This window comes from Pan troglodytes, chromosome 18 (genome assembly GCF_028858775.2).
Source record: "Pan troglodytes isolate AG18354 chromosome 18, NHGRI_mPanTro3-v2.0_pri, whole genome shotgun sequence".
Lineage (NCBI taxonomy): Eukaryota > Metazoa > Chordata > Mammalia > Primates > Hominidae > Pan > Pan troglodytes.
The window spans coordinates 46087264-46104954 of NC_072416.2; the positions used below are offsets into that span (position 1 = coordinate 46087264).

Below are 17691 nucleotides of genomic sequence, written 5' to 3' on the forward strand. Positions count from 1 at the left end.
TTTCTGTGGCTCAGTTTCTTCATCTGCAAAATGGGGATCACGGCAGTATTAGAGGGTTGTTGTGGGGAGGAAATGAATTAATTTAGTTAAAAGACAGGGCCTGAAGCCAATCACAATCAATGCCGTATGTTCACCTATTATAGTTACTCAAAAGAAAAAAAAGCAACCAAGAAGAGAAGTCAGTAATTATTTGTCATCAATATTATGACTGTCTCTCCAGCATTCATTTCACTCCCTCCACTGTGGATTAGCTATGTGACTTAAAGTTGGAAATGGTTGTAACTCCATCCCTAGCCTAACCAATGATCCGTATCCCATCAAACCACTAATTAGTTCTGGGATGCCTAAATTAATCCAATAAGAGTAATGCTCCAGGCTTTTGCCTCCATGGCTGGGGCAGGAAATGCTTTCCTCCAATAACAGTAAAGCTCCAGGCTTCTGCCTCCGTGGCTGGGCCAGGAAATGCTTTCTTTCTGCTTCCTCTTTGCTGTAGACCCCAGAGGCTGCTGGTCATCTGTGAGGAAAGTCATCACAGGGCATGGGCAAAGCTCAGAGACATGATCCCACTGTGCCTGAAGTCCACACAACCATCCTACTTTTTAATGATGTGAGCCACTAAGCTCCCTTTCTCATTTAAACCCATTCGAGTTGGGGTTTTTGTTGTGTCCATCCAAAAGCACCCTCGCTGATGTATTACAGGCCGGAGCCTCCAGACTAAGCCCAACTTTGCACCAGGCATTACCTGGATGATGTATGACAATGACAGGCCTTTGGATGAAGTACTGATGGAGGAGAAACTCAGGGTCACCAACAAGGCCACAATGAAGGTAAGGATGTTCATGAGGACATCCATTCTCAGCGCAAACCACCTGAGAGCACAGTTAAAGTAGAGGAGGTGACTGGAGTTTTCATCGTTTAGCGTCTTAAACCTACAGTCAAGAAAATCAGAAAAAGCAGATCAGGTTGTGCTGTAGACTTAAGGTTAGGGTGACTGGAGAAATGAGGCCAAGGAATTTTTAATCAAGGGAACACACTCTCACATAGCAAACTCTTACAAAAATGAACATATATTCATGCTCTTAAAAATCTGCCACTCTAGACATCTTTGATTTGCACATATTTTGGGAAATCTCATGTGGCAATAGAGTAGGGTGCTAAGTGGCTCTTTCTCTCTTTCCCAGAACTGGCAGCTAGAATCTATAGCTGAGAAGAAGAGGTGCTGAGTGCTTCACATTCTGACTCCAAAGGATCCCTATCGTGGAGTCAGCCACCCTCAAAGGCTTTGTGGAATTGACAATTGGCCCCCTTGATCTATAGAAAGGGTGGGGGTGGGTTGTGGAGGAGGTCACCTTTAGGGAAATCAATGTTTGTGACTGTAGAGGAGGGAAGGGAGGGTGCATGTTAGGTTTCCCTCCCTGAATCAGAGAAAGAAGATTGAAGACAATTGCTTATAAAGCTGGGAGCTTCTTCAAGGACAGGAAGCTGACAGCTTGCATCCCTGCTGCACGTCCATGGAGCCACAGGGCTTGGAGAGGGGGGAAGAAGCACAGAGCAGAGTGACAGGGAGATGACACACCCAGGGGACGGGGGCAAGACCCACCCCTGGAGTTCCGCATTCCCCAGATGTATGCAAGGTGGATCCCATCAGCTCCACAGTTCCTAGGGCTGAGATAGCAGAAGGAAGATGACCTTGGAGGCTGCAGTCTTGATGTGACGGTCCCTGGCATGAAGCAAAGGGGCCTCCACATCAGAGGAGTGCAGTGTGAGGGCTGCCAGGCAGAACTCACAGGAAGACCCAGCAACTCCTACCGATGCAGCAATGCTGGCAGAACTCCTGGGGTTCTGGCCCTGCTGGGGCCTCCAAGCTGCTGTCCCACATCTGCACAGTGCATTGCAGCAGCAGGAAAGGATAGCAGAAAGGAGAGAATGGCCCAGAGGTGCCAGTCACCCAAGGATGTGTTCTTCCTGCTGTCCCCTCCCCAGTTCCCCCACATGGGCATCAGAGAGCCAGGCCTGGAGAAAAGGAAGAGGGTGTTTAAAAGCACAGAGCAGGTGCTTCTCAATTGCAAGCCTGCCCCACCTGACACACACACACACACACACACACACACACACACACACACACACAGCATAGCCTTGCCACACCAAGCCTCTGGGGGAAAGAGACCTGTGGCTTGAATATATTCAAGATTGAAATTTTCACCGCACTGAGCTGACCATTAACCAAAAGAGACATCAGATTCAATTGCCACTGTGGCTTCCCTGATCTAGTGGGGAAGGGCTTCATGAGAACAGCTGGTAGAAACTATTGGGGGAAAAATGAAAACCCTTCCACGCTTAAAGCCCTAAGGAGGTACAATTCCTCCCCTGGCATAGCTGTGAATGGCCTTAGGCACTGCTGCTCCACGCTGTCCTGGAAGGCCTCCCAGAGTTCTGCCTGGAAGCCCCTCTGACCAGCTGCCCTGGGCTCTGCTGCCCTCTCCTCCTCTCTGTTTCAACTCTAACTTATTTTCCCCGGAGCTTAGTCAAAATATTCTTCAAAACACAGTGCTGTTTCTATCACGTAGCTATACAGCATACAAATTCAACTGACAGCCTCCATGACCTGGAAGTCACCTGTGGTCTTATCCGTGTGGTTGGTTAGATTGCATAGAAACAAAATCACTAGCTGGGATCAAATTGGAATTTGACCTCTAATCTTTTTACATTTTTTAAGCTGTAGCATTTTTGTCTGGTGGCAAAGGCAATACACATCAGAAACCCAAGCCCTTTGGAAAGAAACTATTAAAAGAAGGGAACCCTCATCAGTCATTCTTGGCTCCCTATAGGATTCTCTCGGAAATCTTGGAGTAGAAGCTGTGGGAAGACAAAGTTTGCATGTGTGTTTGTTGCGGGTGAGTAGACTAATGGCTCCATGGGCTTTCCTCATGGCCAGGACTTTGGAAGTGTCTATGTGTGAGGCAGGACTCTTGACAAACGATGTTCAGGTCAAACTAGGGTCCGGACTAGGTGCTGACTGAACTAAAGACAAGGTGTGATGTCAAGTCTACTCTGAGATCCTGGGTGGTAAAATGGAGGGGGCGTGAGAGAGAGAATTAGAGGCAATTCTAAATTTAATGCAATTCCAGGCTGGTTGCAGTAGCTCACTATAATCCCCGCACTCTTGGAGGCCAAGGCAGGTGGATCACTTGAGGTCAGGAGTTTGAGACCAGCCTGGCCAACATGGTGAAATGCTGTCTCTACTAAAAATACAAAAATTAGCTGGGACCCAGTTACTTGGGAGGCTGAGGCAAGAGAATCGCTTGAACCCAGGAGATAGAAGTTGCAATGAGCCGAGATGATGCCATTGCACTCCAGCCTGGGTGACAGAGCAAGACTCTGTCTCAAAACATAAAAATAAAAATAAATAAATTTAATGCAATTCCAAACTCAGAATGCATTCGATGCACCCTTTAGAACTGCATCTAATTCTTTCTCTCTGAAGGGTGTGTTGGCATTTTAAGGAAGGAAAAGACAGAAAGTGGGAAAGGCTGCTATGGATTCACCAAATTCCATTTTCTTTTCCTCCTTTGGACACAGCTGGACTACATTTCCCAGCCTCCCTTGCGTTAGGCGAGCCCATGTGACTCCAATGTGGCCAAGGAATGTGCAGAAATCTTGGGACACTTTGCTAGGGTTGGACCATAAAATCCCCCTGGGTCCTCCTTCCTGGCCTCTCGCCTTGTCTTCCGGCCCAACACAGAAGATCCGAGAGAATACCTCAGGGCCCTTGGGACAGAAGAGCCCCAGATAGAAACAGACTATGCCTGAGTGTGGAGTACAATCACCTACTGTTGCCCCATGGACCTTCACTAAATTGTGACATCAGGAAAAATAAAAATTTATTGCATGAACTCCCTAAGATTTGGGGTTATTGTTACTGCAGTGAGCCTACTGTGATTTATCCTTTTTCTTTTCTTTTTTTTTTTTTTGAGACAGAGTCTCACTCTGTTGCCCAGGCTGGAGAGCAGTAGCACAATCTCAGCTCACTGTAACCTCTGCCTCCCAGGTTCAAGTGATTCTCCTGCCTCAGCCTCCCAAGTAGCTGAAATTACAGGTGCCCACCACCACACCAGCTAATTTTTGTATTTTTAGTAGAGATGGGGTTTCGTCATGTTGGCCAGGCTGGTCTCAAATTCCTGACCTCACATGATCCACCCACCTCGGCCTTCCAAAGTGCTGGAATTACAGGCGTGAGCCACCGCACCCAGTCTGATTTATACATTTTATGTCGTATTTTAGAAGTTTGAAGCTGGAAGATGCCAGAGAGATTTACTAACATAGTCCCCATATTTTAAAAAGAAGAAAATGCTAAGTGAAATGAAAGGTGGCCTTTAGAAATTATTTTTACAAGAATCGTGTAATAACATGAAACAGGCTATTTCAAACTGTTAAATAAATTTAAGAAATGATTATAAATAAGAAGAAAAAGAAGACACCATGAATAGAAAAAAAGAACAAAAAATGGAAGGAAACATGAAAAAATTAATAGGTTTGGGTTTGGGGAGGGGCTATAAGTGATTTTTTTCTTCTTTTTTCTTCTTTTCCCTATCTTCCTGAATCAAACACATTTTACTTTTAGAATGAAAAATAGAACAAATGAGGTTGTCATTGAACAAGCTCCCCTCATTCACATCTTCTGGGGCCCAAGATGCTGGAAGAGAGGCTGTGAGGCCAAGTGTCTTCAAGGACTCCTCCTGATTCTTCCAGCTCTTTGTCTGTGATCAGTCCCCAGCAGCCCAGACTTCCCTCCTCCTGTGCACTCCCCATCGGAGTCAGGCATGAAGCATGGGGGCCTGGGGCAGGGCCCCACATGGGACTCACTGGGTGATGCAGCTCTCCTTCTTGCCATAGGCGTGAATGATGCCCAGGCCCTGCATGGAGGAGGTGATGTGGGAGAACCAGGGTGACCGGCTGACATTCTCCACCTTCTTGAGCTCCTGGACTCCTCTGTGGAAAATGCTGGAAGAAAATTGAAAGGGGCCAAGTGGGCCACAAAGTGAGGTCTCATCAGGCTTGCCCTCACACATACAGAGCCAACTAGGCACTCAGCACAGTGCTTAAGTCAGAGACGGTGCCATCTAACTGGGGATGAAGAGCAGCCTGCCATTCTGCAGTGGTGCCTGCCCCAGGTGTGGGAATGTCGGAGGCGTGAGAACCATGAGTCAGCTGCACCTTCGTTTGGCCACGGTGCTGTGTTTCTCATATCAGGAAAGTCTCGCTCCACAAGGCGTGATTCTAGTCTTCAAAAACCAAAATTTCTCATACAGCACAGCCCCTAAGTATCAGCCAACCACTTTTTGGTGCCCAGCCAGAGAAAAAGTGATCTGATCTAACTCTGGAAGAAAACCCGGTGTGTCAACTGCCAACATGTGGCCTTCTAAAGGCATTTTCAAAGGTAATTTTGAATGAACATCATTATAGCTGACTTTAAAACCAAACACCCACGGGATGCAGCTCCCCTTTATGTGGAAGCTCCAGGAGCCCTGGTGAGCAAGAGACCAGGGACCTCGGGTGTGTACAGCAGCTGGCTGGCCCCCGAGAGAGAAGACAATCAAACCTCCAGACTCTCAGCCAAAACAAACCCAGGGCAGTGAGGAGGGAAGTCTCATTAGTGCAGAGCTAAAGTGAGTTGTTTGGAAACACTTGGATAATTCAAGCAGGACGAGCTCTGGTCTGTCTAGTCTTTATAGCTAGAGGGGTGGGTACAGAGCAGGGAAAGAGCTTTTACTAAGTAAATCAACTGCATAAACAGGAGGACAGACAAGAGCAATGATCAAATACAGGAATGACAAAAAGGAACATGAGCCCAAAGAATCCACTGTAAGAATGACATCCAGGACTTACTTTTATCCTGTAAATGACTCTCAGAAATTATTTGTATTTGGTCATCACAATAAACCCTTGAGTTTGGAGACTCAGACCATTTCATTTGGAGACAGGAGAAGAGGGTCTGGAGGCAGGGAACCTAAGGCCAATTCACGCTGACTTCCTAGAACTAAATCAAAATGAAAACCCCAACTTTCCCCGCCTAGGTAACAAAAGGCTCAAAGGCTACTCTCCTTGCACACCTGCCCCTTTTTCTGGATGACAGATGTACCTTTGATTAGTCCCCTCCCACAACCAATCAGGCTGGTGGCAGGCCAAGTCTTCATTTGTATAGGAGTAACTGTAACTTCACTTCAGCCTCTGATTAGTCGCTTTCTGCAACCAGTCAGACTGATCATGGGCCACTACTTCATTTGCATGCGGCATACACCAAGTGGCCAATGGGAAACCTCTAGAGGGTATTTAAACCCCAGAAAATTCTGTAACTGAGCTTTGAGCCCCTATGCTCAGGCTTGCTCCCATCCTGTGGGAGTGTACTTTCATTTTTAATAAATCTCTGCTTTTGTTGCTTCTTTCTTTCCTTGCTTTGTGCGTTTTGTCCAATTCTCTGCTCAGGACATCAAGAACTTGGACACCCTTCAAGAACCTGGACATCCTAACAATTTCGCTTCCTCAGGGTCACCACGGGAACAGTGAAAGACAGCAGCAAGAGTCCAGCTCTCCCAGCTCCCTAGGGCACAGTGTCAGCTCCCAGAGCCACACCTGCCCCTGCACAGAGTCCAGCTCTCCTGCCCCAGTACATTCCCACACCTGCATTTGCCACTGTCCACGGACACCATCAGCCGACTTGTTGAACAGAACTGAAACATCCGAAACTAAACTCGTATTCTTATTCCCCAAACGGCTTCTCCTCCTGCACCACACGTATCTCTCTTCACATCGCTCTCCACCTTGAAATCATCCTTTGCCTCTCCCATCCCCCAACACCCAAAATTCCACCAGACGTGGGAAGTGAAACCCTGATGACACTACCTTGGAAATGGCTCTCAAATCCACACCTCTCTTCTGTTCCCACTGCTGCTGCCTACGTCTGGTCCTCATTAATTCTCTCACACAGACTGTAGATTTCAAGGGACTCCTGCCCTATAGTCTGCCCTGACCTTTCTGTAGCTCCATTCACCCTCCACACTGTGGCCACAGCAATTATTTCTAAAACTAGGATCTGAGTGTGAAAACCAACAACCCTGTGCACAGGTGAAAGCAAGTCTAGGGTTTGTGGGCTGAATATTTTATTTGGAGGATTCTCTTTCAGATCTACAATAACTAACCCACTGGCTGGGCACGTCTAGGAGCATAATCCTGTGCACAGGTGAAAGCAAGTTCAGGGTTTGTGGGCTAAATATTTTATAATTTGGGGGATTCTCTTTCAGATATACAATAACTATCCCACTGGCTGGGCACGTCTAGGATCATGATAAATGATTATTTTTAGTTATGATTTTTATGGAAACTCTTGCATAACAGCTTATTCCATTTTTAACCAACAAGCATTGGTTGTGTAGTCTCCCTGATCCTCACAAGCCCTCTGAAACAGGTGAGGCATATATTTCAATGATTACCATTAAGGAGAGAGGAAACTGAGGTTTGCAGCACCTCTCTGACTTCTCCAAGGTCCTTCAGCTAGTTGTGGCAGAGCTGGGGCTCTAATGCAAATTTCTCTGATTTGCAACCCTTTGCCCTCACCCAATACCCACCATGCTACCTGCTGGGAACCCCAGCTCACCCCAGGAACAGCGGGGAGCCGGGCAGGTCTCCTAGTAGGCTGGAATCATGGCTGTCCTCCTGCTTTCCCCCAGGGTGGGTGTGCACAGCTGCAGTGGGAACCCCTGCCCCGACACTGTGCAAAGCTGCCTAAGGCCTTTCTCTAAACACACCCATGGTTAGGGTGGCGGTTATTTCTCAAAGCTCAGAGCAGCAACGGTAGAGCCCCATGGTTAGGAACATAGCAGCAGAGAGGAGGCAATCATGGCTACTAGCTTCTTGGCCTGGGACCAGTGCCGTAATCTTTCAATAGTTTCCACCTCTCAGGGTTGCTCTGAGGCTAAAATGCCAGATGTATGCAAAGCACCTGGCATTTACTAAGTACAAAAAAAATCAATGGTAGACCATCAGTAAAGACAGCAAGCACTCAATGCTCAATATCACCTGATACCCAGTCACTGTGTGTGTGTATCGTTTTCTCATGTAAATAGCACATGGGCCTACCGTAACAGAATGAAGAAGCCTACAGCAAGGCTGGCCACGACTAAAAGGACAGCAGGAAACACAGCAGCCAAGATCACGAGAATAAACACCACCATAAAAAACTGCTGCAGAAAGTTCTCTGCGTGAAATGGCAGCCTCACATCCAGCTCGTCCATATCCTTGGAAAAACGGTTCATTAGCCTGCCAGTGGGAGTCGTGTCAAAGAAGCTCATTGGGCTCTTTAAGATCTGTGGAGAATGGTAGAGAGTCAGACAGAGTCGAGATGCATGCTTAGTAAACCCTGCTGCTCTGCTGGAGGTGAAATTGTGAGCACAGGGCCTGACCTTTTTTCCAGGGCACAACACAGTGTGTCAGGTGATCTTGGGAAAGGGAGGATGCACCCCATTCTTGCGGCCACCGTGAATGAGTGTGAATGTGGGGATTCAGTCTCTGTGCGGAAGTCCCGAGAGACCCCCTATAGGTCAGGCTTCCCCCTTCAAATCTGGGATGCAGCCTGAGACGGGAGAGGCTGATGCCTTTGTCGGAGGAAGGAATTTTGTGCCCCATGGCAATAAAAAGCCAAGTTTCACTTTGTCTCTTTACCTCCAAAGTGTGGGCCCCACCCATATGCTCTAGCCAGGGCCCTCCCAGGCCCTGGCTGCCACCCACCACAGCAGTGGAATGCGGAGGGGGCCGGAAGGATCTCTTGAGGGCCGTGTCGCACTCAGGGCTCTTTGGAGCGGGAGGTGCTTTCTTGGCCTGCGCATCTCTGCCGCGGAGTGGCCTTCCCCGCCTCCATCCCCTAGCCCAGCCTCAGGGCTGATCCACTCCCACAGCTCCCTGGAATCTACCTTCAGTTGGTAATTAGCTATTTGGGAGACTCTTCCCAGACTAGACTGCAAGCTCTATGAGGGCTCTGGCTGTCCCCAGAGCCCAGCACCATGCCTGGCACACAGCAGGTGCTCCGTATACCTTGTTGACTGAATAACTGGGTACACCTGCAATGCTTGTGGCCATACCTTATCAAACACCATGTCATGCAGAGAGGAGGATGCCATCAGTGTGGTCTTGGTGAAGACGAAGCCTTTGGTGACGCCAAACACCAGCATGAACACCATGCTTGCAGTGTACACCCACTGGTACACATGCTGACCGATGTCTGCCAGCACCACGCCGACCTCACACATGGTCATGTTGCCCTGGGGCCCACAGGTCATCTTTGGAGAAAAACAAGAGAAGCACCAAGAATTGATAAATTCCTGCCAGGAGAACAGGAATTTTCCAGAGAATCTTTCCAGAGAGAAGAAACTAAGAAGAAGCACATGAGTGTTTTGAATGAGTCAGGAGGATACAATCTAGTCTGTTCCCTTCTGGGGCCTCTGAGCTTTGTGGGGTTCCTCCTGCTGGCACTCATGACCCCAAGGGGCACCTGACTTGTGAGCTCAGCACAGTGGGAAAAACAAAGCAGAGAAACCAGATGGGCACTGGGCAGACATCCCCGAAGCTCACTGCACCTCGGGAGACCAGAAGCAATGCTGGGCTGGGAAGATCAGAGAGGCAAATGGGGAATCGGAATTCCACCAGGCTGTAGGAGTAACCCTCAGGCAACCCGGACTGGATAGAGGATCAGGAACTGACCTCCAGCATGCTCAGCTGTGTGGCAGCAGCCACCAGGCCTTCAGGGCAACTCGGGGGGCTTCTCTGTATGATGGGCCAGCTCCACAGTCCCTTCCCTTTCTTTTTCCCAAGGGGTAACTGAGAGGGTGCTGGGGTACTGCCCTGGGATCTTTGGTGGGGAGGAGGGTGCCCAGTGAATACAAGTGGCTCTCAGAGGATTCAAAGAATCTGTGGCTCCATCCTGCCCAGTGAAAACACACAATTTTGCCGGCACTTCTGAGGAGAGGGCATCTCCTTGCCCTGAGAAATTGGCAGTTTCATTTTTCTCTGGGCTGTGTACTAAAAGTCAAGACTGCCCTTGGGGAGCAAACAAGCATCTTTCTTCTAAATGCCATTTTGCTGATTACAGTCATAGCGGAAATGTAAATCAGAGGTGGCTGATGGATGAACATCGTTAAAAGCAAAAGTATCTCTGGGGAGTTGAGGGATAGAAGGCCCAGCCTGAAGAGGAGACACTCCTGTGCCTTTGATTGTGCTGGGGCACCAGGGCCAAACACATGGTTCAACCACCATGGCTGCGTGTCTGGGAGGGCAGGGGCAAACACATAGTGTCCAGGGCACCAGGCGCAAACATACAGTGTCTGGGGCACCAGGGGCAAACACATGGTTCAGCCACCATGGCTGCATGCTTAATCAGCCAATGGCAGTGGGACTCCTGGGGAAGCACCAAGCCTGTGAGGAGGCTGCACCCTGACTCCAAACCTCGGGCTCTCCAAGTACAGGGCTCTTCGTGAGTGAGGGGGGATCTGGGAGAATCTGTCTATTCCAGAGATGGCTCTCTATTTCTGCACAGAGCAGGCCACCCAGCAGCCTCTCCCCTGCCCCCATCTCCCTAGTGCCACCACCCTTTGGTTGTCATAGCAACAGAGCTGTACCAAATGTAATCTTGGAGGATGGGCCAGCGTCCCCACAGCATTCCCCAGGGCTCCAGGAAAGCTTTGAGACCATTGGCCAAAAGCTGGGAGAGCTCCCAGCAAGCTCGAGAGAGAGTCAACACATCATTTCTTCCCAGGAAGGGCCCTGCAGAGAAGGGTCCCCCATGGCTCTGTGGCATTTGCAAAGCCTGAATCTGATGCTTGCCCGTCCTGTTCATGCAGAGACAACTTTGGGGAGCAGAGACACGTGGGACCTTCTGGCACTGGGCAGTGTCCGTAAAAAGATGCCAGTTTCTCTTTAGGAAGACACAAATCAGTGTTAGGCTTTCCTGGAGGAAACTTACAAGAGAGGCTGTGAAACTGACCCAATCTTGTACATGCCTGATTCCAGACAAGCTGGGGCACAGTCTTCTTTAGTCAACCCTTTAAAATCTGAAAGTGGTGTCTATACCCTGCTTGTCTTGAAAAATCAAAGGGGATTCCAGGGGTTTGGGTCCTGTGGTGTAAGCATCTGACTCCCACTTCTTGAAAAGGGCAGAGGGATGCATGTGGGCTCATGGCATGGTGGCAGGGGCAGTCAGATGCTCTGGCAGCAGAGTTTTACTCCAAGACACAGACTCGGCATCTTCCAATGCCAAAGGGAAACTCACCCGTGAGCCCTTGTCCAACCAGAGACCCAGCCACCAGTTGCTGAAGGCGGCGCTGCCAATCATCAGGAGGAAGAGGAACACAGTGAAGAGAGAAAGGAGGTACCCTGAAAGAGGAGCGGAGAGGCCCAAGGGGCTGCAGACATGAGCACATGGCAGGGGCTGACCTTCCTCAGGACCCAACCCTGATGGGAAATTCAAAACCTGCAGGAAAAGGACTCCCACGCCTGGAAACCACCTGCTGGACTGATGCAGCACATCTGAGTGTTGGGGCCCTGAACTGTGGGGACATCTGTTCTACCTGGTTGGAAAATGGCTCCAAACAGTGAACATATTGGAAAAACCACCAATGTGCACTTCAATAGAAGTGACTCAATATTCTTTTAAAGGAAGCCAAGGAAGGCCGGGCATGGTGGCTCACGCCTGTAATCCCAGCACTTTGGGAAGCTGAGGCAGGCGGATCACCTGAGGTCAGGAGTTCGAGACTAGCCTGGCCAACATGGTGAAACCTCGTCTCTACTAAAAATAGGAAAATTAGCCAGGCATAGTGGCGGGTGCCTGTAATCCCAGCTACTTGGGAGGCTGAGGCAGGAGAATTGCTTGAACCTGGGAGGCGGAGGTTGGAGGTTGCAGTCAGCCGAGATTGCACTATTGCACTCCAGCCTGGGTGACAGAGCAAGACTCCATTTCAAAAAAAAAAGGAAAGAAGGAAAGAAAGAAAGAAAAAGAAACCAAGGAAAACCCAGTCTTGCTGGAGAGAGACAGAGAGTGAAACTACAGGCATGTTTTGCACACTGAGATGAGCATCTTTTATGGAAGGCTGGCAATGGACTGGCCACTGCTGTACAGAGCAACTGGAGTGCAAGGGTAGGGTTCATGCTGCTGCTCACTCCACTCCAATAAAAGAGAGTCTGGCAGCTTTAATGGAGATAAAGAATGATTCCATTTAAAAGGCTGTATTATCAGACGTTAGTTTTTAGGAGGGGAAAAAATAAAAGCATTGATAAATGGCCCTAGCATAAACAGAATAATTGTTAAAGAAATCATAAAACGTGAACCCAACAGTTTAAGACAGGATTTTTAAAATGCAAATTAAATCAAGAAACTTGTTGTTTTATACTGAACCTCCAGAAGCCTTAATGTACGTGTGATATGTTTTCCAGGTCACGGTTCCTTCCTGGGGGGATTCAGTCTGGATGAGCTGGTGCTCAGGAACTGTGGAGACAAACACAAGTGCCATGGCTCTCATCACTGGGGTGGGGGCCCAGCGAGGTAGGCACGGCCCCTCCACAGACTCCACAACACGGCTAAGGGGGCTGTGATGCATCCTTCCACTCGTCCCATGCTCTCAAATGCACTTCCAACACACTTTTGCTCATTTTGTGCTACTCGGTCTTCAGTACAGCCCTGTGAAGTAAGCTTCTGGTCTCTTGAGAAATATTTATTAAGCACCTACTATATGGTCAGTCCTGAGGATGCAAGGATTGTCTTGGTCTATTTCTCCTAGAAGCAGCACCCAAGAAGAGACTATGAATACATGAGGTTTATTTGGGAGCTAAAGGGAGTAAGGCGTGTCACCAAGCTGGCGACCACTGTGGGCCACTGGGGCTTCATCCCATGTGAAAAATCTCAGAACCAGTGTAGGCACACACTCCGGGCTTTTCCACGTGATGAGAGGAATCTGGGATTTTTCTGTACTGATTCCTATTGGCCTTGGGGTGAAGGCCGCTCCCTGGATGGGGGTGTTAATTCCCGTACTTCCAGCTTGACATTAGCTGGCATCTCCCAGAAAGAGCCCCCAGGCAAAGGAATGCAGAGGTGGCATTTGGGAGGGGGCTGGGCATGCTGAAGTGGTAAAGGCACCCTTGTCATCTGCTACAGAGTGAGCAAGAAAGAGGCAGGTCCTGTGTTCTCAGAGCTCACGCCATACAGAAGAAAACCAGCGTATCCCCCTAGGTCAGCTGCTGCATGGACACCTGATTCCCTCAATGTCTGTCCCAGGTTCTTCCATTCCCCAAGGGGAAGGGAAAATGACTGTCAAGTTCTCATGGAAACAAGATTTTGGAGGAAAAGGGATGCTGGATAAAGCAGCTCCTAGCAGCCAATACTGAATGCATGTCTCTTCCGCTCCTCCACAGAGAAATGCGAAAATGTCGACTCCAAAGCAGAATTATACACCGTACTTGGCTTTTATAAACAGAGATAAATAGAGTTAGAAGAGGGGGCACCCCACATACAGACTCTGTGCACTCTGGCCCAACAGGAAAAGCTTTCACGCCTCAAAGGCACCTTGCTGAATAGAGCCACCATTATACTCGCTGCCTGGGAACCTGGAGCTCCTTTGAAAATGTTCAGCCTGACTTCAGCCCATTGTGTCTCCCTCTGAAACTGTAAAATGAGGGAGACGCCTCAGCGTGTGAGCAGAGCCTAATGAACAGCATCCAGGAGCACAAAAGGGACTGGTCACATTCCCTCGCAGCCCGCAGGCCGGGGCAGGAGTGCCGCTGATGCTCTGTTTGCCTCGGCTGTGCCTTAGAAGATGCTGTGATGCCAGGCAGGTGGGCAGTGTTGTCTTTAACCAGTTCACGAGTCTTCCCTTCCTCCAGCTTTCACCGCCCTTGACAGCCCCGTTGTTTATCCTTGAGGACTAGGTCTCTCTCCAGCATGAAATTTCACAATTACACTTTCCTCTCCAGAGAGGGGTGAGTGATGAGGAAGTGAGGAGCAGAGATTACTCTCTCCACGGGACCCCAAATCCCGGGCAGCCTGAAGGTTTCTCCAAAAAGCACAGAAGAGATATCTGGGTACTTCAGCCCTGGAAGCCTCTGGAACTGTAAAACTATGTTGCCTTTCCAAATGTGCGTGCATTTGTCACAAGCACCATTGAGGATGCCAGATCTCATCGATTCGAAGGCTCACTTCTTTCCCCTACATTGTAACATCTCTGGAATCTGGATGTGCCTTCCATTTGCTAGTATGTCATATTGTTTAGTTAGCAGAGATTTTTTTTTCTTTCCAAGTGGTAGGTAAAATGGTGGTAGCCTTTAAAAATGGATGGCATCTTAAATTTGATGAAATGTGCTAAGTTTTTTTTTTTTGGCTATGCATTATTGAGGAACAGAATAACTTGGAAAGCCACCTTGCTGTGTATACTTTGAGGACTATTGATCTCAGTCCTCTCTGTGTCCAGCATGGGGCAAGGGGCAGAGTAGGTGCTCTAGGGATGTGGAGTGAATGAAGGCAGGGTGTCTATGGAGGAGAAGAGGTGGCCTGACCAGGTAGCCCCCACCAGGCTCATCTTCCACATCTCGTCTCCCCACCTCCCTGGAATCTCCTCCTACCCTCAACCTCAAGCCCTCTACCCTCTCCCACCTTCTCACCACAGTGTCCCCAGCAAACTCCTATACAACCTTGAAGGACCAGTCCGAAGGCCACCCCCTCTGTGAAGGCCTCCCTGACGTGTTTGTTTCTCTCACCCAAATTCCCCATTACTCTTACTGGTTTCCCATAGTTACCCATCTGCCTGAGTCCCCTCCAGACCACAAGATCCTGAGAACACGGGCATCTCTTCTTACTCTCCTCAGCCCAGTTTAGTACTAGGCACACAGTCAATGCTTAACCTTTATTTGTTGAAAGAATAATAACCTTATCCCACCTCAATCCCTTCACTGCTTCATAATCCGTTCTCAATGCTCCCCATAAAGAATGGGAAGCTCCGTGTCTGCCTTTGCCTCTAACGAATCCCCATGCAGTACTTTGATCTCTCCAGCTCATAATAACTATTGAGCATCACTGTGTGTCAGGCAGTGTGCGAATCATTTTATGTTCATTTTCTCATTTAATCTTTACAAGAAATTGTGGTTGGTACTACTTCCTCATTTTATAGATTAGGAAGCGAAGGTTCAGAGTGGCCAAGTATCTTGCTCAAGGTCACAAAACTAGTAAGTGGTGGAGCCAAAATTTGGACTTAGGCAGTGGAACCCCAAGGCACACAGTACCCTAGACCATCCAATTCTGGCTGCCCAAAATGACATGCACAGTGTCTACACTGTCTGTATCCCAAACGGTAGATGCCCAATACATCCTTAAGTGTATGTGACTGAGGGGATGTGTGGTAAATACCTTTTGTGTCTACAAATTCTGAGCCTGTTTCAGATTCTTTTCCTTCATCTTTCTCATTTCCTGGAGCCAAAACTAGGGTGAGAAATAAAGAGAGATCTGTGTCCATTCAAGCCAAGGACAATAACAGGGATGGGATTCTAACCGATTATACCAGCATCTTCCTCTCTCTCAGCAGGGCTCTCCTTGAAGGCTTCCACCATTGCTGCATTGTAAAGGTGTTCAGGATCCTGGAGACAAAATGAAATTCCTTCTGAACGCTAAGTGACAGGACCTCTCCCAGGCACGAAATCCTGAGGGATTCCTCCCCAATTGTTCCCACACCTGCCCAGGTGTGAGTTACCTTGAACTGCAATCCTCGTAGGTTGTGAATCAGTTTTGCATAGCGCCCTCTCTCCTCCATTAACTCCTTGTGGGTTCCCTTTTCACAAATCTCTCCATCTTCTAATAAAATAACTTCATCACAAGACTCTAAGAACTGCAGAAGTAAGTGATCGACAATGAACTTCTGCCTGGAAAGGAGAGCCCATGCCAAACTCCTCTCCAACCTTAGTTACCACTGTTGACTTTAGGGGCCAGATCATTCTTTGTTTGAGGGGGCTGTCCTGTGCATTGTAGGATATTTACCAACCTCCCTGGCCTCTACCCCACTAGATGTCGGTAGCACCCCCTCCTGGAGGTGTGACAAGCAATGATGTCTCCAGACATTGCCAAGTGCCTCCTGGGGGCAGATTGGCCCCCAGCACAGAACCATTCATCTAGTACCCACAGGTCTCATGAGTCCAAAAAAAAGCCAGCCTTTGGCTCTCACAGTAAAGAACACTGAATCTTCCTTTGCTACTGCTCCTTAAATGAGCTGCCTTCCTAAGAAATCTGATCATGGCCAGGCGCAGTGGCTCACACCCGTAGTCCCGGCACTTTGGGAGGCTGAAGCGGGTGGATCACCTAAGGTCAGGAGTTCGAGACCCACCTGGCCAACATGGTGAAACCCCATCTCTACTAAAAATACAAAAAGTAGCTGGGTATGGTGGCGTGCACCTATAATCCAGTTACTCAGGAGGTTGAGGCAGGAGAATCGCTTGAACCCAGGAGGTGGAGGTTGCAGTGAGCCAAGAAGGTGCCACTGCACTCCAGCCTGGGTGACAGAGCAAGACTCTGTCTCAAAAAAATTAAATAAATAAATTGAAATCTGATCATGGAGATTTGGAAAATAAAACCGACAGTCACAGCAGCCAGGACTTGGTAGGGAGGGGAAATATGATCTTCACGAAGGTCCTCCTGTGTTCTAAAATTACAAGCCTTCCTCATCATCCCCATTTAGCCCAGGAGAAGCAGACCACGGTGTGGTCTCCAGGCAAGAGGCCACATTCCCTGGCCTGAGGAATTTATGCCAGCTTTATCTATGAGATAAAAACACAGCTACATTTAATGCTGGCATCCCACATTTTGCCCAAAGCATTTCTGTTTTTTTTAATTTGAATTCCCTTCATTTCCATACCATTCCTGAGATCAAAGAGTTCTGCTAAGAGGGTTTTCCTTTCATTTTGGAATGAGACATAGAGCTCTCCCCCCAGGATCAAGGAAGCCCCCTCCTAGAGGTGGGCAAGATGCTGAGACTAAAGATGGTTTGACCGAAAGAAGCCTTTGCAGTATGGGCCAGAGGTCTTCCCTGATACTGCACGGTTCATCCAAGGTCAAATCAACCTCTGCTGCTCTTGATTACAAGCCTGAAAGAAGTAGCTGTGTTCGGTCATTGTACACTTGATTGGGCGAGTTGGGAGGGTGCCCAAAGGCTGAATGATAACAGTTCTAACAGCTTGGACAGCTCCAGCCCTCATGCCTCCCTCCCACTAACTGCCCAGCTCCCTGTCTTATCAGCTGATTTTTCAGATGGGGAAACTGAGACACCATAAGCCTGTTCCAGTCCCATAGCCTTTTCTGCCTGTGCCACAGCACACGCTCCAGCTCCAGGAGCTCCCGGGGAAGCCCCCTCTGGTCAGCAAGCCCCCAGTTCACTCCAGAGATATGAGGCAGATTTGAGCAGCTTTGTTCTGCAAGCCGTCACCAAATCTGCACCTGGGTTAGATTTCAGTGGTTTCCTTAGAAGAGCGATCATCCACCCCAACCACTAAGATGCTTGCCTGTGGGCCTGGGAGTAAGAGCAGAGGGGATAGGCTCTGGAAAAGCCCCGGGCCGCAGTTCTGGGGCTCTAAGTTCCATTCTCCCTGACAAGGCACAGCAGGACCAAGATCTTGTGCCAC

The 17691-nt window shown here is 48.8% G+C and overlaps 1 protein-coding gene across 20 annotated transcripts in view; it reads right to left on the reverse strand.

Annotated features, from left to right (window-relative positions):
- The window catches only part of ABCC12 (ATP binding cassette subfamily C member 12), a 73032-nt gene that overhangs the window by 12690 nt on the left and 42651 nt on the right, over positions 1–17691 (reverse strand). For 14 of the 20 annotated variants that reach the window (XR_010152599.1, XR_010152601.1, XR_010152603.1 and 11 more), the window contains 9 exons: positions 15774–15908; positions 15585–15660; positions 15434–15505; positions 12437–12526; positions 11315–11418; positions 9132–9329; positions 8134–8360; positions 4864–5001; positions 743–929 (listed from right to left, as the gene is read on the reverse strand). Coding sequence is in view for 10 of the 20 variants with exons in the window: in XM_016929797.4 (XP_016785286.1) it covers positions 743–929; positions 4864–5001; positions 8134–8360; positions 9132–9329; positions 11315–11418; positions 12437–12526; positions 15434–15505; positions 15585–15660; positions 15774–15908 (1227 nt within the window). In the remaining 10 variants the exon portion in view is untranslated. Of the gene's footprint in view, positions 1–742; positions 930–4863; positions 5002–8133; positions 8361–9131; positions 9330–11314; positions 11419–12436; positions 12527–15433; positions 15506–15575; positions 15661–15773; positions 15909–17691 lie in introns of all 20 variants that reach the window. The other 6 variants (XR_010152605.1, XR_010152608.1, XR_010152606.1 and 3 more) reach the window with 1 other exon arrangement.